General features: G+C 41.0%; 1 protein-coding gene across 4 annotated transcripts in view; it reads left to right on the top strand.

Moving 5' to 3' along the window:
- Positions 1–27,179, top strand: part of PIP5K1B (phosphatidylinositol-4-phosphate 5-kinase type 1 beta) — a 324,986-nt gene that overhangs the window by 177,039 nt on the left and 120,768 nt on the right. For all 4 annotated transcript variants that reach the window (XM_032635392.1, XM_032635395.1, XM_032635393.1 and 1 more), the window contains exons 6-7: positions 9,842–9,994; positions 16,864–17,163. In XM_032635392.1, coding sequence (XP_032491283.1) covers positions 9,842–9,994; positions 16,864–17,163 — 453 coding nt within the window. The remainder of the gene's footprint in view (positions 1–9,841; positions 9,995–16,863; positions 17,164–27,179) is intronic.

Raw genomic sequence — 27,179 nt, 5'->3', positions numbered from 1 at the left:
TTTGCTGATTGGATTCTGTATGAAAGCCTTCCTATTTTAATTGACTTATTTATACCATTCGTCTCAAACCTGCCTTGGCCCACAGCCATTTTCACCTTGACCTACAATTTGAATATGATTTTAAAGCAGCTGGATAGTTTTGTTTTCAACAGCTCTTCATGCCGGCTCTTTCTAGAGGTGTTTTTGTTTGGTACCAGAGCATGTATTATCCTTAGGCCTGTCTCTTCTCCCTGTCTGCCTCCTTGCACACAGTGGGTACAAACACAGCCGCCTTATTGTGAGAATGTCTGATGTGACCTCAGAGTTTTACCATTATTCCTATTCAAGAAGCCAGGAGCTCTCTTTCTGTTTCAAGAGAAAAAGTGGTTTAGCTCATAATTTGATCACTGTTAACACCCTGGGGCTCTTGAAAATTGGTTTTCAAGAAGCTTTAGGAAGGATACCATCAAATAGTTATTGTTCTTCCCATTCTGAACGATCTTAATAAGACTTGAGCCAGATCCTAGAGGAATCCTTTGCAGAGGAAGTACGGCAACATGTGTTACTTGTTAACAGAGAGTATTTAAACTGTATCTTATAATTTGGGTAAGGTATAAATGGTTAACTTCAGAGCTGATTCTGTTCTGGGCTGATGAAAACCCATGAATTTAGCTGGGCCCTAAGAAAATAACATGACTTCTGCCTGATGAATGAGAGAATACTGGTTCCTCAAGACACATTAATAAGTCTTCACAGAGCATGAGAACTGAGTAGAAAGTCCTTGGGTGCCCTGCTGCCCTTAAATGTGCACTGATAAAACTCAACATCAAAAACAAATAAACAAACAACCCAATTTAAAAATGGGCAGAGGATCTGAACAGACATTTTTCCAAAAAAGACATACGGATGGCCAACAGGCACATGAAAAGATGCTCAACATCACTAATCATCAGAGACATGCAAATCAAAACCACAATGAGCTATCACCTCACACCTGTCAGAATGGCTATGTTGATCTCTGCCTCACCACACCCCTTTGATGGAGAGACTAGGTGCCTCTACCCAGCATTACGAACCCTGCCCTCCCAACCACTCAAGTACAACACAAACACACATATTTGCAGGATTGGGGGTGGGGTGTACCTTAGAGAAGATCCTTTAGTTTCTGGCCATTCTGTAATTACTGAGGGTCACTGTCATTCACGAAACATGTTTGGAGAACCCAGTGGGGTCTTGATATTGTGTTATTGAAAACAAGATTGATAGCTCATCTTCTGCCATATGTTACCAGTTAATGGATTCTCTTCTGACTTACCTTGAGCTTCTACCAGCCAAGGAGATGCCACTAGACTTGCATTTCATAACACAGATTCAATCAGTGTGATGAGATGGCTGTCTACCCTGAGTAGGTCTTCCTTTAGTGTTCCTATGGCCGCTGACCTGCAGGCTGGGAAGCCCATTCTTTTATTCAGTCTTTCTCACAAGATTTCTCTCCTTGGGGAGGGCCTTTTTCTGAGCAACGACTCACACAGCTTATACAGTTTCCTAATGAGCCTTTAAGCTGGAAAAGTTACCTTCAAAATGAGGTCGGAGTATTTACAAAGGAGCAGGGGAGACCAAGCTGATGACTTCTCAAAGCAAAAGTCCTCCTTCGTGTACCTGGCAAGAGGTGGTTAGTTGATCGCTGGGTACTTTGAATACCAACTGTAACTAATGTACTTTGCTAATAATTATGGAGAGATTCAAAAAATTATAAGTCATGGCACTCAGAGAACTTAGAATCCAATTGGAATGATGATTTATGTGGGAAAACAACGAATTCTACCAGGCAGTAAATAAAAAGACGGAAGCAAAACAATGAATACTCCAGGATTTCAAAGGAGGGAGAGGTCTTTCTCTGTTGGATTGATGATTGGGGGGCTTCTTATGGGCATGGCGTAGTTTAAATGTGACTTAAAAGTTGCAAGGGATTTGAGTAGGTGGGAAAAAGGGAAAGATGTTGGGACAGGGTAGAAGGGTAGGGAGCAGTGTTAGCACTGTCAGCCAGAGATGCAAATGCATTAAATATTTAGAAGGACTTTGAGTGGTCCAGTATAGCAGGAGGGGAAGGTTTTGATCAGGAAGATTAGAAAGGCAGTGCTAGATAATTCAAATAACCAGTTGTGTGTTTAGTGGGTTTTTTGGTTTTGTTTTTTTAATTATAGGAAATTGGTGAAATGTCAAGACTGACTAGATATTTGATTATGTTGAAGTTTTGGGGGTTTTTTGGTGGGATGATTGTATTGTGGTTATGTTTGTTTTGTTTTGTTTTGTTTTGGTTTGTTGCGGTACGCGGGCCTCTCACTGTTGCGGCCTCTCCCGTTGCGGAGCACAGGCTCCGGACGCGCAGGCTCAGCGGCCATGGCTCACGGGCCCAGCCGCTCCGCGGCACGTGGGATCCTACCGGACCGGGGCACGAACCCGTGTCCCCTGCATCGGCAGGCGGACTCTCAACCACTGTGCCACCAGGGAAGCCCGTGGTTGTGTTTTAAAAGAGGAATCCTTGTCTTTTAGAGACACATACTGAAATATCTGTGGGAGAAATGATACGATGTCTGCGATTGGCTTCAAAAGAATCTGAGGGAAGCAGCCAGGACAATGGTTGAGGGTGTAAAGGAAACAAGGCTGGCCATGAGTTGATAGCTGAAGATAGACACGTTGAAGCCAGAAGATAGACACGTGTGTCAACTCACACATAATGTTAATTAGTTCTCTTTACTTTCGTGTATGTTTGAAATTTTCCATAATGAAAAGTTAGGGGGGAAAAAAAGATGGGATCAGACAGATAAGTGTGCTTTTGTTTGATTGCATTTTCCACCTCCCTTATTAATTGTACACACAGTTCAGTAACCGGACCCATTTCCGGGACCTGCAAGAAACAGAACAAGGGCAGTGGGCCTCTAGCTAAACATGGCCACCTGGTCCCCAATGGCTGCGGCTACCCACAGCCCAGGACCAAGGCAGCTCACCTTACTGGTCTTGGAGCTTCTAGAAGCTCACTCTAAACTACTACATCTGAGGAGCCCACCCAGTCATCTGGAGTGTGGTAGATGAGGAAAGGGGTCTTTTGCCAGACACAACATACTTCAGAAAGTCAGGTGGAAACTCAGAGACCATTTTTTTTTTAAAAATTAATTAATTTATTTATTTTTGGCTGCATTGGGTCTTTGCTGCTGCGCACGGGCCCTCTCCAGTTGCAGCGAGCGGGGGCCCCTCTTCGTTGTGGTGCGCGGGCTTCTCACTGCAGTGGCCTCTCCGCTGCAGAGCACAGGCTCCAGGCGCCTGGGCTTCAGTAGTTATGGCTCGTGGGCCCCAGAGTGCAGGCTCAGTAGTTGTGGCGCAGGGGCCCAGCTGCTCCGCAGCATGTGGGATCCCCCCAGACTAGGACTCGAACCCGTGTCCCCTGCATTGGCAAGCAGATTCCCAACCACTGTGCCACCAGGGAAGCCCTCAGAGACTTTTTCACCCAGCTCTTCATTGTAGGTGAGGAATCTGAAGCTCGTGAAGGGAGATGCCCAAGGTTACCCACGTTGGGGACTGGAGGCAGAGCCCAGGCCGGAACAGTGGTCTCACCTCCTTCCCTGGTGCTCTTTCCCTCTACCAGTTGGCCTCATGCTTCCCAACCACTAAGTCTCAGACCTCTTATTAGATGTGGTCTCAAGGTGACCACTCCCTAGCCGTCAAACTATGAACTGTGGTTCTCCATTCTGAAGAATACAGCCAAAAAGGTAAAAGACCCCTAACAAAGCACATTTTCAAAGAGTTAAGGCCAAAAAAGCACAGAAAAATGAATTAAAACGTCCCCTGAAAAACTGTGTGAAGAAAAAGAAAGGATATGGTGCAGATCACAAATGCATGCTGGCATCTATCAAACTGGGGTTATCTAAACCCAAATTTGTGAAGATATACTGATCTAAATGGGAGAGGAAAGGAGAGGGTAACTTTACGTAGGGATTGGTAACTATTGGTAGATTTGATATTGGATCTCTGTGATATGTTTGTATTTCTACTTAGTCTTACGCTGTTGCATCTGGATTTCAGCCTGAATAACTCTGATTACATTCTCAGTACCATTAAAACTCACCATGTGCGTGCTAATTACAAGTTCATGTTGAAACGTGCATAATTTGGATATAAGACAGTGTGGTGAAGGTATGTCCACGTGCACTGCACAGCAATGCAAATGCTCCTTATTCCTTATTTGTTCCTAAATAAATGCCTCCCAGGGGAAGGCCAAGGGGCCCCAAAGCATTTTTTTCCCATTTCTGCTTGGGCAGCAGGCCTTTGGTTCATTTCCTTCTTTACCAGGTGCCTGGGTAGTCCCAAATCCAGGGTGATTTATATGATATTTTTCAGGCTCACCAACACCCATAAGAAAGAGAGCGGGGTGAATATTTGACACTGTCAAGGGTAAGAAATGGCAGGAAAAATGATCTCCACCTCACTGTGCAAGTTTACAACGTTAATTTGCCTTGGCAGGTTCCAGCTGGGTTGTACTTTGCATTCTTTCCAGTGGGTACATAGGGAGGCCCTGCAGGAAATACAAGGCAGGGAAGGAACACGTTGGAACAGCTTGCCCAGATGAGAGGGCTGGGAAGGTGCATCAACCCAGGCGTGTACACAGGGGCTTGTTGATCATGGCTAATTAAAATGTTCCCATAGGGCTTCCCTGGTGGCGCAGTGGTTGAGAGTCCGCCTGCCGATGCAGGGGATACGGGTTCGTGCCCCGGTGTGGGAGGATCCCACATGCCGCGGAGCGGCTGGGCCCGTGAGCCATGGCCACTGAGCCTGCGCGTCCGGAGCCTGTTGCTCCGCAACGGGAGAGGCCACAACAGTGAGAGGCCCGCGTACCGCAAAAAAAAAAAAAAAAAAAAAAAAAAAAAAAAAAAATGTTCCCATAGCTCCTCTATATTTGCTCTGAAAAGGCGACATTTCAGAGAAGATTGCTTAGCAAGAGAACATGGTAACCAAGTTGCAGGGTGGAAAACCATAGAACTAGAGGTGATAATGGTAATAGTCCAAGGTGTTCAGCATCGTAATGCTAGTTTATTGCAGACTGATGCTGTGCTAGGAGTGACCCCAAAATGGTTATTAAAATAGGTCAAAACAACTGATTTCTCCATTCATATTCATTTATAAATTACATAATAAAGGAGTATTTGGCAATTAAGTAACCAATGAGATAGCCTCCAGATTGTGTTACTGCTTGTAGAAGAATTTGAGAGTTTAATTGGAAGCAGATGTTCACGTCTGAATCCGGTTTTCCCTAGACAGCTCTTCCCGGATCACCCCCTAATTTCTCTATTTGCAGAAATAGATCACCCCCTAATTTCTGTATTCTTTGTTTTTTTTTGTACTTTCACAACATTTACTCCTATCCATAAGAAGGTTCTGTGCCAGAAATTCAAACCCCATGGAACAAAAAATCAGAATCCTAAAGGGAGTCTGGGGTCTGCCTTCACTTTTTATGAGAATGGGATCCACACCTTAATTTTTCCGGGTCTCAAATTCATGATTATACAGAAGACCCAGGTTTTTTCTTTCTTTTTTAAAAATATTAATTTATTTTCTAATTGAATTATAGTTAATTCACAATGTCATGTTAGTTTCAAGTATACAGCAAAGTGATTCAGTTACGTGTGTGTGTGTGTGTTACACACGCACACGTTCTTTTTCAGATTCTTTTCTATTATAGGTATTACAAGGTATTGAGTAGAGTTCCCTGTGCTATACAGTAGGTTCTTGTTGTTTATCTATTTTACGTATAGTAGTGTGTATATGTTAATCCCAAACCCCTAACTTATCTTGTCACCCCCGGCCCATCTCTTTTCTTGCTTCACCAAGAATATCTTAGTGTACCTTTGGGTAGCCCTCTTGTCGTGGGACTTAGGCTGAAACCCTCAGTACATCCTAGGGGACTGCTGGCTCTCCAGCTGTGTGTATGATCATGTAATGAAAAATGGCAACAGCAATGACTAAGTGGTCACTCTGCCTGGGGTTTCAAAAGCATTCATTTTTAAAACTTTGAGCTGCTATTAGGTAGATATTACCACCTTTATTTTAGAGATGAGGTTCCTAAGACTCCAAGATGCTAAGTTCCTCACTCAAGGTCAGAGAACTGGCTACTGACAGAGTCATGATTTTAGAAACATCAGTCGATTCCAAGTCCCAGGCCTTTCCTTCCGCATGGACTCTGCACACAGCAGGGAAGGTGCCCTCTGCTTCTTCCTGGCTTTTATAGCATCCTGTGTGCAGTATGATGACTATTTTTGTTTTCCTCTCTTATCCTCAACTGGTTCATAAGGGCTTAGGCTGCATTGCTGCTTAGCAAGAGAGCTTCAGGAAGCAAGGCTAGAGGAAAAAGGAGGAGGTAGCAGATGGAAGTTGCCAGTGATGCTTAGGAAGGCAGCAAACACTTGCTTCTTTCTTTTCCTGGTGGATTTTGTTTCCCTTACCCACAGTGCTGCCAAAGCAGGTTAATTTAAAAGGTAACATCTAGGTTGGGAGTCCGCCTGCCGATGCAGGGGACGCGGGTTCGTGCCCCGGTCTGGGAGGATCCCACATGCCGCGGAGCGGCTGGGCCCGTGAGCCATGGCCACTGAGCCTGCGCGTCCGGAGCCTGTCCTCCGCGACGGGAGAGGCCACAGCAGTGAGAGGCCCGCGTAATGCATAAAAAAAAAAAAAAAAAAGGTAACATCTAGAAACTTCCTTTTAATCATTCTTCTCCCAGTTTCTCTGTTTCTTCTCCTCCCTCCTTCCTTTTGTTCCTCACTTCCTCTCAGATTTTTCTGTGATGAGGACTTAAATATTCACAAGCCCAGATAAAATGCTTTGGAGGATGTTCAGCCCTGGTGTTTTCAGATGCCTCCATCCTCAAAGTACAGTTCCTTAAATCCCTGCTTTTGCCTTGCACCAGGGCTCGTCTGATCTCACACCATAGCTTCCTTACCTTTTTCTCTGCCCCTAATGTTTCTCTAGTTAATAATTGGGATTTATTAGCTAATAAACACTAAGCTCATTAGCCCAAAGTTGACTGTTCTGCTGGGTTGGGGCACTTCTTGGTGAGACAGCTCTTCAGTTGTTGGTAAATTTCAGTCATTTATTTGACAAAAATTTATTGAGTTCCTTCTGTGTACAAGGCACAGGTCCTGAACTGTATCAGAGTATAAGACAGTCATAGTTTCTGCCCTCATAGAGTTTTACAATCTCATGGGAACTTGGAATAACTAAATAGGCAATTAAGGTATTTTGTGGTAACTTGTGTGACGAGAACATTCAGTGCCAGGAAACAGTTGATCTGGATTCACAGAACCAGGGAGAGTTTTCCAGGGCAAGCGCTGTCCAGCAGACACTGAAGGCCAAAGTCACTGTAACAGCCTCCTCACTGTGTCTTCCTTTTGTCCACCTACTGCGGGCTCTCAGCACAGCAGATGGAATGGTCCTCTGCTCCAGATGCTGCAATGGCTTTCAGCTCCCCTAGAGAAAGGGCCAAAGTCCATACCATGGCCTATGGCTCCCTATGTGTCGGGTCCACCCAACCCTTCTGGCTTCTTCCCTTTCAGCTCTCCTCCCTGCTCCCTCTGCTTCAGCCATGGCCTCCTTGCTGTGCCTTGAACTCTCCAGGTCTCAAGATCTTAGCATTTGCCCTTCCCTCTGCCTGGAGTACCCTTTCCCCAAGTATTCCCAGGCCTCTCCTCAAATGCCACCTTCCCAATAATGCTTTTTTTTTTAATAATTGTTTTTCTGTTATTTGTGAAACAAGTTTTACTTTTTTTTTTTTTTTTTTTTTTTTTTTTTTTTTTTTTTTTGCGGTACGTGGGCCTCTCACTGCTGTGGCCTCCCCTGTTGCAGAGCACAGGCTCCGGACGTGCGGGCTCAGCAGCCATGGCTCACGGGCCCAGCTGCTCCGCAGCATGTGGGATCCTCTCGGACCGGGGCACAAACCCATGTCCCCTGCATCGGCAGGCGGACTCTCAACCACTGCGCAACCAGGGAAGCCCCTCCCAATAATGCTTTTAGTGACCACCCAGGCCTCATCATTGCTGGCACTCCCTGCCCCCCTTTCCATGCTTCCTCTTTCTCAACAGCACTTGGCACGTACTGATGTATAAGTTATTTACTTGTTTGTTGACTGTTTCCTCCTACTAGAATATAAGCTTCCTGAGTGCCTGGGACAGTACAGACAGATGCTCAGTAGATACTTTTTAAATGTTGAATGAACACATGAATGATGCATTTCTGGCATACAACTAGAATCATATGTGAAATTAACCAAATCACCCTGAGGGTTTTCATGAAGAATCAGCAAGCCGAGTATATGTTAAAACACTGGTATGTCGAGTATATAAGTGCATACTCATTCTACCAAAAATACTCTGTTACAGTATAATGCTAGTCTAGTTTATGTTCTCAAGAAAATAAGGGTTTTTTTTTTTAGAATAAGTTTTATTCAGTGGTAGTCAACCAGGTAAAGGGAGCATGGAGGTTGTTTCCGACAGAGGAAAATGCAAAAGCCAAGAGTGTGTGGCACACTTAAGAAAATGAGACATAGTTCTCTGTGTTTACAGGTAGGGTTTGAGGAGAGAAGTGATGAGAGAGAAGGCTGGAGAGCAGGACTCCATCATTCATGGACTCAAATGCTCTCTCTTAAGAAACTTGGGTATTCTCTTCTTTGTAAACAGGGGAACCCATTGAAAGGTGTGAAGGCATGGAAGGCTTTGCAATTCAGAAAGACCACTGGTCTCTTGGTGGAGAATGCACAGGGGGGTCGAGAATGGATAGTTGAGAACAGGTGGAGCTCGCCATAGCAATGAAGGCATGAAACAATGAAACCACTGAACTTTGGGTATTGGAGAAAGAGATGCCATGAAGGGGGCAGATATTATCAGTAGTCTGGGTATGGAAGGTGAAGAAATGTGAGACATCGAAGAGGATGCCCAAGTTTCTGGTTTGGGGAGCAAAATGAAGATAATGATGCATCAGGATAATGATGCTTCCATGATCTAAGATAGAGGAGAAGGGGAGAAGATGGAGGGTGGGAGAGGAGGCAGATGATCTAGAGTCACCATGTATAGTTGTACAGGGTGCGCACTGCCCAAGAACACCTGGCTAAGGTGAAGGAATGAAGACCGGAATCCATTCCTTCGTCTATTCACCAACCTGTATCTGGTCCAGAGCTGCATCTGCCAGGAAAAAGAGTTCCCTCTTTCTGATTACTACAAAGTCACCACAGGGGCTAACCACAGGCCCGAGATGAACTTGTTACCTGTGCAGTGTTTCTGGTATAACCAAATAGAAATGTCTGTTGAAAAGTTAGGCATACAGGTCTGGATCCCTAGAGAGAGATCTGAGCTGGAGACTGAGAGGTTAGAGTCATTTCCTTGTTGAAACCATGAGTGGATGACCTCCCTTGGGAGAGTAAATAGTGAGAAGAGAATAGGTGTTGGTGTCAAGTGACAAATACACAGTGTGGATCACACCTTCTGTTGTTATTCTATGGGCACTTGTTGGAAACAAAGCACCTTGGTCAGTACCACTGTTGGAGTTGTCTCATTGGACAAATATAGTGATTGTGATTCTGTCATACTGGGGGTGGGGGAGGGCGTGTTGTTTCCCATCGTAGAATTATTAAGGTAAATGGATCAAGTAAATGTTTAGAAATCTCCAAAGAGACCTCTTAGCAAACATGGAGTCTTCTTTTAAAGCTCTTGGAGAGGGCTTCCTATTGTAACATGGCCAAGATATGTAACGCTGTGATTTTTCTTCCTTGTATGCATCATACACATTAAATGTATTTTTACTATTTATTTATTTGCTCTTGTAGTATTCCATATGCAGTGAACCTCTCATAGAGCTCTCTAACCCTGGAGCCAGTGGATCCTTATTTTTTGTGACCAGTGATGATGAATTTATCATCAAAACTGTTCAGCATAAAGAAGCAGAGTTCCTTCAGAAGCTCCTGCCAGGCTATTACATGGTAAGTAACTACACATAACTGAAGCTTCGACTTAAGGTTTAATTACTTTCCTCCACAGTTTTCTTTTATATGTTTTTTTCAGTGGCTCTTTGGCATGTCTCCTTCTCTTTGGTGAGCTTTATTTTGCATTTAGAGTGTACTATGACATTCGTTGAATAGATTTTTAAAAGTAAGTAGAACTGAGTAGTAGAGCATAGCTGTTGACTGACTCAGTCCTGAGCTTACATCCCACTCAGCCGTCCGCTAACTATGTGAATAAGGTAAGCTCTGAGCCTCAGTCTCCTCAGTCTTTGAAGGCTGGGAAACACCTATCTTCCATGGTTGTTGTAATAAAGAAAGGATCTAGGATGTAAGATAAAGGAAGCAATGCATTGCAGAGCTCTTTGCCGCAGTACATAGTACTTATATGAGTAGTTAACATTCATTGAGGGCTAAGCTCTGTGTTAAAACACAGCTGTAAGTGCTTTGCATGCAGTAACTCATTTAATCCTCACAGCATCTTGGATACTTCAGTCATTGCCATTTTATAGATGAAGTAGTTGAGACAAAGATAAATGGAATCACTTGCCAAGGGTTATTTAGCTAGTGGGCCGTAGAAGTGGGGCTTGAATACAAGCAGTAGGGTTCCAGAGGCTGCATCTTTAACCCCTGCACCATGTACTGGCATACATTCCGTATTACCTATTCTTAGCCATTACACTTCAGAATTTAGGATTTCATCGATTAAATATAATGTGAAAATCGCCTTCCATGTAATATTTTAGAGACAAAGAAACAATAACCTAGCCCAGGTGGATTTGCTAGTCATTTAGACCAGATTTTTAAGAAATAAACACTTTTCCTCAGCAGTTTTGTCATTTTCATACCTCTGGTTTTTTGTACTTTCATAGCAGTTATTAATTTTTTGTGATTGGAATGGCTACAGGGAGAAGTTTGGATTTCAGAAGCCCCAGCTCTGCCATTCATTTGCTATGAGAGGTGATAACTGTCATCTTTGTTTCAAAACAAAATTGATGAAATATGCCACTTAGTATGTAAAAATACTATTTAGTTCCAACATCAGATAAGACAACATTAAATGCTATAAATTAGTCCCACATATAAATATAGGAATCAAAACTCTAAACAAAAATATTAGTGGGCAGCATATACAGATTTTAAAAGATTTTGATCCTGGACAAAGCTGGGAAATATTTTTTAGCACAAATTGTCTACTTTATGTCAGAGAAAATAGAAAATACAGAAAAGAAAAAAAATGCAACCAACTATATTTATTTTCTCAGAAATACATATTACTCATATTTTGTATATATCGTTTCAAATATATTCTAGTCGTATACACATTTTTAAATAATTTAAAATTGCAATCAAACTGACAGCACTGTTTACTAATCTGCTAAGTGAGTAAATCTTAAACTTCTATACTTCGAAGCTTAGATAGACTAGTCTCTTTTATAAAATTACATTGTCCAATATCGTAGCCATTAGCCATATATAGCTATTAAATTTAAATAAATTAAATAAACTTTTAAAATTTAGCTGAACAAGTAATTTTATCCCAATCATGTAAGCTAGTATAAAAACAATAGAATTCATCCCATTAACAAGAAGAAATGTGAACATTACGTGGTTGTCCATATAGATATTGAGGAGAAGTTAAGGCACTCAAAGTTCAGTATCTTCTCTTAATTCTTAAAATTGGCATGGAAGTTTTTAACATAATAAGTAAGTAAATGAACATATACATATTATACATTTATCAGTCTCCAAGAGTTCACATGATGTCTCATGGAGAAGAACAAAAGCTCTTTCACTGGAATTGATAGAAAAAATAAGGATGCCCTCCATCAATGGTCCTTTCTGACATATTTGCTAAAATTTCTATCAATAACTTTGAGTATTAAAAAAAAAGAAGAAAAGTATAAATACTGTTCTCTGCAAATGATACAATTGAAAATGAGCAGGAAAAAAAAAAGAAGAAAAAAAAGAAAATGAGCAGAATTTCAAGAAAATAAACCAGTACTTTCTAGAGGTAATGAGAATCCAGTAGATTTTCGGGATATATGATAAATCTACAAAATCTATCATATTCCATTATGTAGATCATATAAATTTGGAGGGTATAAGGGGGAAAAAAGAATCCCATTCATGATGACAATAACTTATACTGATTATTATTAGAGAAAAATAAATAAATAAATGAAAACATACTATAATTCTGATTGAGAAAGCAAATATAGTAAGTATAACATATGAACAACAATCCAAAAAGAATTTTTGTAATAAGAACTCAAATACTTAAGTCTATAAAAACAAATGAACAAGACCAATATGAAGGAAACTACAAAATGTTATTGAAGGACAAAAGACCCCGAATAGCCAAAGCAATCTTGAGAAAGAAAAACAGAGCTGGAGGAATCTGGCTCCCTGACTTCAGACTCTACTACAAAGCTACAGTAATCAAGACAGTATGGTGCTAGCACAAAAACAGAAATATCGGTCAAACGAACGGATAGAAAGCCCAGAGCTAAACCCACGCCCATATGGTCACCTTATCTTTGATAAAGGGGGCAAGAATATACAGTGGAGAAAAGACAGCCTCTTCAATAAGTGGTGCTGGGAAAACTGGACAGCTACATGTAAAAGAACGCCATGCAGAAAAATAAACTCAAAATGGATTCAAGACCTAAGTGTAAAGCCAGACACTATCAAACTCTTAGAGGAAAACATAGGCAGAACACTCTATGACATAAATCACAGCAAGATCCTTTTTGACCCACCTCCTAGAGAAATGGAAATAGAAACAAAAATAAACAAATGGGACCTAATGAAACTGAAAAGCTTTTGCACAGCAAAGGACACCATAAACAAGACGAAAAGACAACCCTCAGAATGGGAGAAAATATTTGCAAACAAAGCAACCGACAAAGGATCAATCTCTAAAATAGACAAGCAGCTCACGCAGCTCAATGTCAGAAAAACAACCAACCCAAATCAAAGATGGGCAGAAGACCTAAATAGACATTTCTCCAAAGAAGGTATGCAGATTGCCAACAGACACATGAAAGGATGCTCAACATTACTAATCATTAGAGAAATGCAAAAAAAAGTTGGTTCTGATGAACCTAGGGACAGGACAGGAATAAAGACACGGATGTAGTAAATGGATGCAGGGAGGGGGAAGGGTAAGCTGGGACGAAGTGAGAGAGTGGCGTGGACATACATATGCTACCAAATATAAAACAGTTAGCTAGTGGGAAGCAGCCGCATAGCACCGGGAGATCGGCACTGTGCTTTGTGACCACCGGGGGTGGGGGTGGGGGATAGGGAGGGTGGGAGGGAGACGCAAGAGGAAAGAGATATGGGGACACATGTATACGTATAGCTGATTCACTTTGTTATAAAGCAGAAACTAACACAACATTGTAAAGCTATTATACTCCAATAAAGATGTTAAAAATATATATACAAAGAACTCATACAACTCAACATGAAAAATAAACAACCCAATTAAAAAATGTTAGAAAGTGGTCAGAAACAGGCACATGAAAAGGTGCTCTATATTGTTAATTATTAGAGAAATGCGAATCAAAACTATTACAATGAGGTATCACCTCACACCAGTCAGATGGCCATCTTTAAAAAGCCTATAAATAATAAATGCTGGAGAGGGTGTGCAGAAAAAGGAGCCCTCCTACACCTTTGATGGGGATGTGAATTGGTGTAGCCACTACAGAGAACAGTATGGCGATTCCTTAAAAAATTAAAAGTAGAACTACCATATGATTCTGCAGTCCCACTCCTCGACATATATTTGGAGAAAACTCTAATTTGAAAAGATGCACCCCAGTGTTCATAGCAGCACTTTTTACAGTAGCCAAAACATGGAGGCAACCATGTGTTCCTTGACAGATGAATGGATAAAGAAGATGTGGCACATACATACATAATGGAATATCATTTAGCCATAAAAAAGTGAAAAATAATGCCATTTGCAGCAACGTGGATGGACCTAGAGATTATCATACTAAATGAAGTAAGTCAGAGAAAAAAATATCATATGGTATTACGTATATGTGAAATCTTAAAAAAGGATACAAGTGAATATTTTTACAAAGCAGAAACAGACTCACATACATAGAAAACAAAACTTATGGTTACCAAAGGGGAAAGGGGGTGGAGGGATAAATTAGGAGCTTGGGATTAACAGACACACGCTACTTTATATAGGATGGATAAAGAGCAAGATCCTACTGTATAGCCCACAGAACTATAATCAGTATCTTCTAAGAACCTACAATGAAAAAGAATGAAAAGATACATATATATATATATGTACACATACATACACACACATATACATGCATATAAAACTGAACCACTTTGCTGTACACCAGAAACTAACACATTGTAAATCAATTATACTTCAATAAAAAATAAAAATAAAAATCGGCAGAGGATCTGAATAGGCATTTTTCTAAAGAAGATGTACAGATGTCACAGAAAAAGACAGTTAATATCACTAATTACCAGAGAGATGCAAATCAAAACCGCAGTGAGCTAACACGTCACATCCATCAGAGTGGGTATTATCAAAAAGATAATAAATAATAAGCATTGGCAAGGATGTAGAGAAAAGGGAACCCTCATGCCCATTGGTGGGAATGTAAATTAATGCAGCCACTATGGAAAATAGTATGGAGATTCCTCAAAAAATTAAAACTAGAACTACTGTATGATCCAGCATTTCCACTCCTGGGATTTATCCAAAGGAAACAGAAACACTAATTCGCAAAGATATATACACCCCTGTGTTCATTGCACCATTGTTTTATGATAGCCAAGATATGGAAGCAGCTCAAGTGCCCATCAATAAATGAATGGAAAAACAAGATGTGGTATACATATGCAATGAAATATTACTTAACCTTCAAAAAGGATGAAATCTTGCCATTTGTGACAACATGGGTGGACCTAGAGGGTATTATGTTAAGTGAAATGTCATACAGAGAAAGACAAATACTGTTTGATTTCACTTATATGTGGAATCTGAAAAACAAAACAAATGACCAAACATAACAAAACAGAAACAAAGACATAGACACAGAGAACAAAGAGGTGGTTACCAGAGGGGAGAGGGGTGTGGGGGGAAAAGAAATAGGTGAGGGAGATTAAGAGGTACAAACTTCAGTTGCAAAATAAATGAGTCATGAGTATGAAATGTACAGTGTGGGGAATATAGTCAAAAATTATGTAGTATCTTTGTATGGAGACAGATCTTAACTAGACTCATTGTGGTGATCAGTTTGAAATGTACAGAGGTAGCAAATCACTATGTTGTGTAACAGGAACTAGCATAATGATGTGGGTCAATTATACTTCAAAAACAAACGAACTCATAGAAAAGGAGATCAGATTTGTGGCTACCAGAGGCGGGAGGTGGGGGAAGGGGGCGTTAGAGGAAGGTGGTCAAAAGGTACAAACTTCCAGTTACAAGATAAATAAGCACTAGGGATGTGATGTACACCACAGTAAATATAATGACCACTGCTGCATGTTATATGGGAAAGTTGTTAAGAGAGTAAATCCTGAGAGTTCTCATCACAAGGAAATAAATTTTTTTCTATTTCTTTAATTTTGTATCTATATGAGATGATGGCTGTTCACTAAACTTATTGTGATACTCATTTCATGATGTATGTAAGTCACATCAATGCTCTATGCAAACTTTCTGGAAGAAGAAAATTAATTCCATGTGCAGTAAAAAACCAAATGTAATCACCAAAATTATTAAAAATTTGTAAGACCATAGAAGAAATTTATAAATTTCTTGGGGTATAAAAAGCTTTCCTAAATAAGAAGCCAAAAAGGCACAAGAAACAAGTACATAAATGTGATTACATGAAAAAGCAAAACATTTGTATAACCAAAAAAAAAAGAAAACCAGGTATAAAATTAACATAAGCACATAGGATATTTCTAAAATGATAGAAAGTGAGGACAATAGTTTCCACAAAAGTTGGGAATTGGGGGAAGGATTAGGAATAGTAGACTTTTCATTATATAAATGCCTTTTAGTAAACTATTTTTTACTTGTTGCCTACTTTTAAAGTGAAACAAAAATAGGTGTGTATTCCCTATTTTTATAACAAAAAAGACAACATAGTGGAAGAAAATATTTACCCCGAATAGAATAGGAAAATAATAAATATCCAGCATATATCAAGAACTCCAACGATGACAAAAACGTAAAGAGAAATGAGCAAAGGATAGTGACAAAAAATTATCTTTGAGGTGGCTAAAAATATTAAATTTCTCTAGTTATTAGTGGTATTCACATTTAAATTAAATTAAATTGGAAACAAGTTGTCATTTTTCACCAACCACGCTTACAAAGATTCTAAAGTTAGATAATATTCAGCACTGGTAAGAGGGGTGGGAAATATGTAATCTTACAAAGTGTGGTAAAGTGGTCTGGCCATTGTGGAAGACAGTTTCTCAGGAGCTATTAAAATTTTAAATGTTCATCCCTCGTACCCCAGCAATTCATTTTCTCTTGAGCTACCTTAGAGAATAATCACACATGGCACTAATCACGTCTTTGCCTGATTTCAGTTGGAGCTAATTTGGGACATTGCGTCCATTTTCAGTTCAGCCACTTTTAATGCCCTGAGATCAGAATGATAAAGTTGCTGTTCCCATAAGCCGACTTAAAAACTAGGTTAGGAACAGCAAAATTTTAACAATGGCCGTTAACAAAAATAATCACATTCCACTTTTAATTATCATTTTAGTTGAAAACACGTCATAGTGGAGCATTATTTTGTAAAAGTAGAGTTTAAACATTTTTTTCCTTTTTCTTTTTTTAGAATTTAAACCAGAATCCAAGGACTCTTTTGCCCAAATTTTATGGACTGTATTGCATGCAGTCAGGGGGCATTAACATCAGAATTGTGGTGATGAACAATGTCTTACCACGCTCCATGAGAATGCACTTTACATATGACTTGAAAGGCTCAACCTATAAGCGAAGAGCATCCCGAAAAGAGAGAGAGAAATCCAACCCCACGTTTAAGGACTTAGATTTCCTGCAAGACATGCACGAAGGGTTGTATTTTGATACAGAAACATACAATGCGCTCATGAAGACGCTTCAGAGAGACTGCCGGGTAAGGAAATGTCATTGCTGTGAATGCCTTTGAAAAGTCATCTGTGGTAAGGTACCTTTGTAAGAATGTCCAAACACTGTCACGTGGAATCCCATCATTACCAATCCTGATGCTGATCCAGGCTTCCCTGTTGTTGAAGGAACTGGTGGATGATAAGGGAATTGTCTGGGGTCTGTTGGTTTTATTAATAAGCTAAGTCAGCTTTCTTTGATCAAATGAAACAATAATTTTTTTTTCTTTTCATCCTCCCCTGTGGGAAAGGTGTTTAAAGTGGAGGGAAAAGAAGTTTAGGTTTAACACAGTGATTGGCGAGAAAAGCCATATACAAGACTTGGATGAAGTAAGATTCCAACAGGGGAGAGTAGTTTAGAGAAAATGCACTTGGTGGGATTGATAAGTGGATCCCTGGAAATCCACTGTATATGCAGAACCATGAGATGGGCCCATTTGATGAAACTGCTTTATGTGATCTGAATAAGAGGCGATCAGGAATGAGGCTTGACAGAGCAAAGACCATTCCATGCAAAGTAGCCAGAGAGATTGTCAAGAGGAGGAGTTCCCCCAGCCAGCAATGCATAAGAAAAAAAGAAAAAAAAAGTAAAACCAAAGTCCAGGATACATTTTTCTGACATGGCAAATTTACAGAAAGTAGGTAAAAGCCCTTTTGGAGAAATAGATGAAAATGCAACTCTGCTAGGTTCTGAAGGATGATGAACATTTGATTAACAGATTCTCAGGAATGTTATTTCCTGGCCCAGATGAACTTAGGAGAACCATGCAGGTTCTCAGCTGGGTTGGGCATGTTGGAGATGGGCTGAAGGCGTGCTGGTGCGAGGTTGGGTCCAGGCCTGACCAGGGCTTTCTGGAGAAGAGAATAGGACTCATGGGGCGTGATCACTGGGAAATATGGGGTGTGCCTTGGCTTCCTGGGCCTTCTGTGGACTTGGTCAGATGACGCACCTTGTTACAGGGGAGGGAGAGTCCCTTCTCTGCCAGACTCGAGTTCACCTGAAGGTGAAGAAGGCGGTCTAACCACCGCATGTAATGTATAAAATGGGGAATCCTCAACGAGAAGCACAGCCCCACTGTTGCTGGGTTTTTTCTTTCTGTATGTTAAAACATCTCTGATAACGCATAGAGATGTGTCCTTGGAATTGTTTGTTTCATCGGTAGAGGATTTACTCCACAGCTCCTGTCCTTTAGATGCCATTCATTGATGCTTCGAGTTTACCAAGCTAGCCTAAGATATTTCCCTTTTGTTTTTAAATTGAAGTATAGTTAACTTACAATGTTGTGTTAGTTTCAAATGTATGGCAAAGTGATTCAGTTATACATATATGTATATATATATTCTTTTTCAGATTCTTCTCCATTATAGGTTATTAGAAGTTATTGAGTATAGTTCCCTGTTCTATATAGTAGGTCCTTGTTGTTTACCTGTTTTATATATAATAGTGTATATGTTAATCCCAAACTCCTAATTTATCCCTCCCCGCCTTTCCCCTTTGGTGACCATAAGTTTGTTTTCTGTCTGTCAGTCTATTTCTGTTTTGTAAATAAGTTCATTTGTATCATTTTTTTAGGTTCCACATATAAGTGATACCATATGATATTTGTCTTTCTCTGTTTGACTGACTAAACTTAATAGCCTAAGACTTTTCAATGCATTATTTCTTTTAATTATCTCATCCACCATTTGACATCAGTACCATTCATACTCCCATCTTAATTGGTGAATAATTAGGTTCTTAAAAAGGTTAACAAACCTGTCCAGCATCACCTAGCAAGTCAGTGGCAGAGCCCGCACCTGTTTGGGGATAAAGCATGTGCTCTTAACAATTGAAATTTAAAGATTCAATGTAAGGATTTTTTTAAAACTATCTTTTCAGAAGTCATGGGAATAACAGTGGGAACCAAGCAAACAAAAAACTATCCAGCTGATCTATTCAGATATCTGGGTGCATATGAGTGACTCTTGTTTTTCTTTAAAAAGGGAAAAAATAAAACATACACACATTTTAGGAGAAACCTTTTCCTGTGCTTTTCAACCCTGACAGGATGTGGGTGAAAAGTGACTCTCAGTTCCCCAGGGTTTCAAACAATTTTAGATTTGCTTTCTCTTTGTGTGTGTGTGCATTTCTTGCCTCTTGAATATGGAAAGCCTTTTTTCTGCTGTTTTCTAAAGCCACAGGCTCCTATGCCAGAAAAAAAAGGAAAGGTCAAATGTAAAAAGCCATTGCACAGGATTTGTCTGTTTATTAGCATTTCCTAAGCCCAATCCTGATAGAACAAGGTCAAACATGACTCTTCGTCAGGAATGAGACCCTGGGGATTTGCCTTTTTAGTTTTTATTTTTTGAGGATTTGTTGTGCTAAGGCACATAAAGGTCAATGTGGAGGTATCCTAGGCCTAACTCCCTGTCTTTCGTTGCATTTGAACTTGTCAAAGACACAGATCATGAAACTTCCTTAAATTACGCACGTCGGCCTTCAGAAAGGCTTTTCTTGGGGTGGAGTTGGAGCATGGGAATGGCATGCTGCGGGGGAACCTGAGTCCCTTCTGTGATCTGCCTTGACTATGACCAAGGCCTCTGTGATCTGGAGTCAGCAGCTGATTCTCAGATCAGAGCTACCTGGAGGAAGGCACTTTTCTGGAATGGTAGGTCTTAATATTTAATAGTCACGGACCTCCTTGTAAAACGGATGAAAGCTGTGAACTCTCTCCCCAGAAAAATGCCCACTCACACTCCAGTTCATGAATCCCTTGCAGCCCATCGTCTCTCTACCCGCTCCCTACCCCGGGCTAACGACCCCCATCCTAGAGCCGAGCAGACTCATCTCTCTTTCTTCAGGTCATCCTCTGAAGGGCTGGAATAGGATGTGTGGTTGGCACTGCCCACAGCATCTCTTACCCTGACATTTCCCTCACTTTGCAGAGCTGAGCTTTAGCACCAGATGAGGTGCTGTGGAGATCCGGAGAGGTTGTAAGTTCACCCTGGGGCTGGCACCGGCCCCAAACGATCGGGAATCTCTGCTGTTAACAGTCCTCTGAGTGAGGCAGTGCTGCTAAGGCTCTAGAAACAAGTCAGGCAGGGGACTGGATTACTGTGTCACCAGCCCAGCCAAAGAAAGGTGAGCTACACCCATATTAGGATGCATTCTTTTACTCACTTATCAGACATGTATCGCAGGCCTCCTGTGTGCCAACATGAGGTGAATGACCTCTATTTTTATTTTTTTGAATTTTTTTTGAAGCATCAAAAAATGTGATTTATTAATATGTGATAAACATATTCTCAGCAAGAAATTTCAATCAATTCTGATGTCAATTCATCATCTCAGCGGTAGCAAGATCTTTAAGACAGAAGTAAGGTTAGGAGGGAGGGAGGGAGGGAGAAATGAAGGAAGGTCAGGTGTCTGGATGCCTGGATATTAGATCTTCCATTGATAAGCTGTATGATATTTGACAAGTCATAACTTCTCTAAACCACAGTTTTTCCTTAATATATAAGCTCATCTTATGTCCCAGGAGCATTGTGATGATTAAATTAGATGGTGTAGTTGACATTATTTTATAAATGATAAAGCCAATATAATATAAATTTTTATATTTATAAATACTTATATTTATTATTATAAATTATTTATTATTATTTATCTTTATAAATAATATGAATTTTGAATTTTATTTTATTGATTTTTTTTTTTACAGCGGGTTCTATTTTTAATCAGTTGCCATTCAGAATATTAAGGGCAATGATAATATTCTAAAGCATTTGAGGGATCAGAATAGGTAACATCATAACTTGGTTCTGAAGAAGGAGAAGAGTTCTCCAGGTAGGCAAAGAAGTAGAAGCATATTTCTAGGAAGAGAAAATAATATAAGCTAAGCATGAAATGGCGTAACATGTTCCAAGAACTAGAGTTGTTTGGTGTTGCAACAGTTAATAGTAAAGGAACATGTGAGGTAGGAGAGGAATGCCGTCAGGAACCAAATAATGTCAAAAGACCCTTTCTGCTGGTGCCAGGTCCTCTCAAGGGTAAAGCCAGGAATCCCAGACCTTTGGACCTCAGCTTTTCTGTTGTTCCCAGATAGAAACGATAACCCTCCTCACCTCTTGCTGCCGACTTCTTGCTTCCTGCCCCCACCTCTTTCATACTTCGGCGTGACGTCTCAGATCCCAGGACTCCATTTCCCTTGCGTAACTGCTGGCCGGAAGATACCTGCCTGACTCATTGACCCAGCCTGACCTGCATGCATTGTGCCCTGCTCCCCACAGCCTACTTCCCTGACCCCCCCCATCAGAGCTGCTGCTTCTGGACTCTGCATCCAAAACAGCCTGGGCCGCCTCAACCCACAATGAGCCCTCTTGACAAATGCCATCTTCCCCTGCGCCCTTTGAGCAGCCCCCGAATCCTTTTCCCCAGCTTCCCCAGCCCAGCCTCGGGCCCTTGCCCGTAAGCCTGTCCCCCTGTGCTGGTCCATGCCTACCAACTCCTCCACGTGGCACGCTGGCCACTTGGAACTCTTCTAGGGAACGGAGCGCACTTTATCCTTCAACCCTGCTGAGGCCACTTGCCCACAGGCTTCAGACAAAGGGCTCTTTCCAAAAGCAGGGATCCAGATCTTGGGTTCTCTCTGGCTCCCACATTGCTGTTCCCTGTAGGCTACGTCTGGGGAAAATGGACATGTGAATAACTGGGTTCCCTTTCTGGAAGCATTTCCTCTTCTTTGGCCTCACCCTCTGCCTGCTGTGACAGCCATCTACACCCATAAGAGAACTTGGCCCAGGGTTAAGAGTTATGTCAGCAGAAAGTACCGCCAGGGCATCACAGGTCACTTGCCATCAAAAACAGGAAGTAGGATTTATTCAAACCATCCCCTATGGTCCCCATGTGACAAGCTGAGAGACACATCCTGTGTGAAAACCGGTGTTCCCAGGTACTCCGTTATCTTCCCACAGCCTGTTCCTCTGCCCGTCCTCCCTGGCCTGGGGATATGATCAGCAAGAAGCCAGGTGCCCACGTCAGTACCCTGAAGCTACTCTTTCCATCCTTCTTTCTTGTTCTCTTTCTCCACACTCAGAAAATCACCGTGTCCTATCCAGTCCTTCTCCTAAATAACTCTTGGATCTGCCCCCTCCTCTCCAGATGCACAGCCACGGCCCTTATTGAGACCTTTCCTCACCTGGAGTTTTGCAGTAGCCTCTTTACTAGTTTTCATTATCACTGCCTTTCAGCATATCCCTAATGCTGCTGCCAAAGTGATCCTCAGATCAGAAGACCACCAGTTCCTGAAGATCCTCTAGTGGAGGTCCTCTACTGCCTCTGGGCCAGAGCCATACTTACCTCCTAGCTTGGAACATTCAGATCCTTCCCGATCTGTTCCTTGCTGCTTCTCCAGATGCTCCTTCAGCTTCCTTCTTCAGCCTTCTCTCCGCTCTCCCCAGAGCATCTCTACTCTCCAGCCATTCTGATCTACTGGACATGTTCTCTAAAGGTTTTGGTCTTTTTTTTTTTTTTTTTTTTTTTTTTTTTTTTTTGTGGTACTTGGGCCTCTCACTGTTGTGGCCTCTCCCGTTGCGGAGCACAGGCTCCAGACGCGCAGGCTCAGCAACCACGGCTCACGGGCCCAGCCGCTCCGCGGCATGTGGGATCCTCCCAGACCGGGACACGAACCCGCGTCCCCTGCATCGGCAGGCGGACTCTCAACCACTGCGCCACCACGGAAGCCCAAGGTTTTGGTCTTTTAATACATGTTTCAGTCCGCTGGACCATTCTTCCCCTCTCTCCTTTACCTGTCCCCCTCCTTCTCATCTCTTCCGTGAAGACCACCATGCTGCGGTTCCCCAAGCCTCTGGGGTTGACCTCTTTTGAGGGATTTATCACACTATTTTATTTATTCACATGTAGATCCTTGAGCATGAGGATCAAACCTTAAAGTCTTTGTTATCTTCATTGCCTGGTGCTTAGTCAGTACTTAGTAACTGTTCATTGAAACACATATTCGAGGGACGTCTCTGGTGGCTCAGTAGTTAAGAATCCACCTGTCAGTGCAGGAGACACAGGTTCAATCCCTGCTCCGGGAAGATCCCACATGCCGCAGAGCGGCTAAGACCATGTGCCACAACTACTGAGCCAGTGCTCTAGAGCCCGTGAGCCACAGCTACTGAGCCCGCATGCCACAACTACTGAAGCCCGCACGCCTAGAGCCCGTGCTCCACAACAAGAGAAACCACCGTGATGAGAAACCTGCGCACCGCAATGAAGAGTAGCCCCCACTCGCCACAACTAGAGAAAGCCTGCGTGCAGCAGTGAAGACCAAATGCAGCCAAAAATAAATACATAAAATAAATAAATTTTAAAAAGAAAAAAAATACATATTCGAGCAAGGGAATAAACTATCTGATGATAGAGGGAGACAGGTTTAGTCGCACTTCCAAAAACAATCTATCTTTGGTGACTTTTGTACATCTAGCTGTCTTTTAAGTTCTGCTTATTTTGGAAGAAGTATCCAGTTTCCCTGCAATGCCTGCCACATATAGCATTGAGAATTTAATAAAGCAGATGATCTCCCTTTTGAATCACTTGGGATTTTTTTTAAAAACTGTACTGATTGTCCCCATGTTAAAAGTCATTTGTGTAACAGAAGTATTTTTATCTTTCAATTATTTTCCCATAGAATCAGTATTGTAAATAGTCATTAGACTTTATTTTATTTAATACTGATCCTTGTCTCCTTTAGGTGTATATCCAGTCTCCCTAGCTAGACTGTAAATGTCTCAAAGGCCAAAGCTCATTCCTTATACCTCTCTGCAGCTGTGTACCTGGCTTATTGTGTACACTCAGTACATATTACAAGATTATGAAATTAAAGTTGACTTGAAATTTATGTATTAATTTTGGAAGAACAATTGGGAACTATTTTGTGTGCATTTTAAATTTACTATAATTATTTCTTCTCTGACATAACTTATTTATGAAAAATCTAAAATGTCCCATATCATTTAATTAATTTGATAAATTATTACATCCTACAATATTTATTGATAATTCTGGGGACATGACATTGATAAAGCATATTAGTAAGAACTTGTGTTTGCAATTCAAATAGTTCTTATGTGGGAGTCATATCAGACAGTCTTGATAATTAAGGACCTAAATGACTTATTTTACATTTATTATTTTTTTGGTTGAGCAGCAAATTTATTAATTTTTATGTGGTGTGGAACCAATTTTCCTTTTTCACACAAATGTCTGTCATCATAAATATTAATATTAATGAAATATTAATGAAACTGGTCTTAAGAATACTGAGACTTTTTGATGTGCAAACTGGGATTTCATCCTAACTATGTATGGCAAGCTCTAAATTTGTAGATCAGATTCTTCTCAGCTATAGGCATGTTTGTATGGGTTACAATGTAGGTTATTTTCTGTAATACTTAATTTAGCATAATGTTAGTGCTTACCCCATAGCTATAAATTTCTTTAGCATTAATTTTTTTGCATTTAGTTTAGACAGGTTCTTTTCTTTTTTCATATGTATTGGTTGCCTTCCAGTTATCTTTAAGGAGGAAAAAAATGTTTCAGACCTAATAGAAAAAAGATGTACATCTCTTACTGATGACAACACTTACATTTAAGCTATTTCCTTTATCAGTAAGGAATTGGAGTTTGTTTTTAGACTTCAGCTAAAATATGGGAAGGGGACAAGGATATCATTGACTCCACATCTCTGTTCCAGACATTGAAAGATTACTTTCGAAAAAAGATATAGATAAATGCACTGTTTTGCAAATTATATCTTTAAAACACTATAATCCCATGATATATTTTATTTGCTCCATTGTTTTAAGTTATGAGTTTTGCTATCTCTTATTAGTTATTTTGATAACATTGTAATACCAACATAAAGCAAAGATAAAGTTGGTGAAAAAAAATAAGTAAATAAAACCAACTTACGGAGTCCAAGATTGTTTGAGCTGGGAAGAATCATAGGACTTCCCTGGTAGCGCAGTTGTTAAGAATCTGCCTGCCAATGCAGGGGACACAGGTTCGAGCCCTGGTCGGGGAAGATCCCACATGCTGTGGAGCAACTAAGCCCGTGCACCACAACTACTGAGCCTGTGCTCTAGAGCCGTGAACCACAGCTACTGAAGCCCGCACGCCTAGAGCCCGTGCTCTGCAACAAGGGAAGCCACCGTGATGAGAAGCCTGCGCACCACAACGAAGAGTAGCCCCCGCTCGCCACAACTAGAGAAAGCCTGCGCGCAGCAATGAAGACCAAATGCAGCCAAAAATACATACATAAACCACATGAGAAGCCTGCGCACCACAACGAAGAGAAGCCCCTGCTCGCCTCAACTAGAGAAAGCCCACGCGCAGCAACGAAGACACAACGCAGCCAAAAATAAAATATAAATTAATTAATTAATTAAAAGAGAATTTTTAAAGGGCAATGAGTTTTAAAAAAAAAAAGAAAATCATGAAGTTTCTGAGAAACAGTGGAACAATGCCTTCTGTGCTCTGGCCTGAGAGGAAATGATCTTGGACATAGATGTCTGTGTCTAGCCAAGCCAGATTTCCCTGTGAGACTGGAAATGAAGGCGTCACATATGCAAGGACTTTAAAAAACTTCCTACCTCTAAATCTTCTTTTATAAAAAAAAAATTTATTTTGAAATAATTGTAGATTCACATGCAGTTGGAAGAAAAAAAAAATACAGCGAGATCTCATATACTCTTCACCTAGTTTTCCCAGCAGTAATATCTTGTAGGACCTTAGTACAATATTACAACTAGGAAATTGACATGGGTACAATGCAGGGATCTTTTTCAGATTTCACCAGTTTTACATGCACTCATTTGTATGTGTGCGTGGGTATGTATATATATCGTTTATGCACACGTGTATTTATGTAACCACCACAGTCAAATATAGAACAGTTCTTCCACAACGATCCCTCCTGCTCCCCTTTTATATGTGGCCACAGACACCTCCCTCCCATCCCACCCCTCCCCAGTCCCTTGCAACCACCAATCTGTTTTCCGTCTCTATAATTTTGTCGTTTCAGGAATCATATGGTGTGTAACCTCTGAGATTGGCTTTTTTCACTCAGCATAATACGCTTGTGATCCATCCAAGTTATTTTGTGTATTGGTAGTTTACCCTTTTTATTGCTGAGTTATGTTTCATGGTATGGATATACCACAGTTTAAGCATTCACTCATTGAATAACGTGGGTTTTCTGTAGTTTTTGACTGTTATACATGAAGTTGCTATGAATATTTTCATAAGGGTTTCTGCATAAGCACAAGTTTTCATTGCTCTGGTATAAATGCCCAAGTGCAGCTTCTGTGTTGTATGGTAAGCACATGTTTAGTTTTGGAAGAAACTGCTAAGCTCTTTTCCAGAGTGGCTGTACCATTTTGCATTCCCATCAGCAATGTATGAGTTATCTAGTTGCTTTTCATCCCCACCAGTATTTGCTGTCATCACTATATATCTATATAGACACACACACACACACACACACACACACACACACACACACACACATATATATTTTGGGGGAGGGGGCTGCATCGGGTCTTTGTTGCTGCATGCAGGCTTTCTCTAGTTGTGGCGAGCCGGGGCTACTCTTCGTTGTGGTGCGTGGGCTCAGTAGTTGTGGCTTGCGGGCTCAAGAGTGCAGGCTTCACAGTTGTGGCACACGGGCTTAGTTGCTCTGCGGCATGTGGGATCTTCCCAGACCAGGGATCGAACCCGCGTCCCCTGCATTGGCAGGCAGGTTCTTAACCACTGCACCACCAGGGAAGTCCCATGTCATCACTATACTTTTTACGTTAGACATTCTGATAGGTGTATATTTAAGCCTGTTAAAAAAAATTGCTTAAGTATATACTTCACCAAAGTAAAAGATAAATCCAAAAAAGAAGTAGTTTGGGGATAAAGAGTGGTGAAAATGAAACAAAAGAGCTTACAATTAACTCTAATGGCTGATCATATGTCTGT

This window comes from Phocoena sinus, chromosome 6 (assembly GCF_008692025.1).
Source record: "Phocoena sinus isolate mPhoSin1 chromosome 6, mPhoSin1.pri, whole genome shotgun sequence".
NCBI lineage: Eukaryota > Metazoa > Chordata > Mammalia > Artiodactyla > Phocoenidae > Phocoena > Phocoena sinus.
This window is presented reverse-complemented; position numbering and strand designations above follow the sequence as displayed.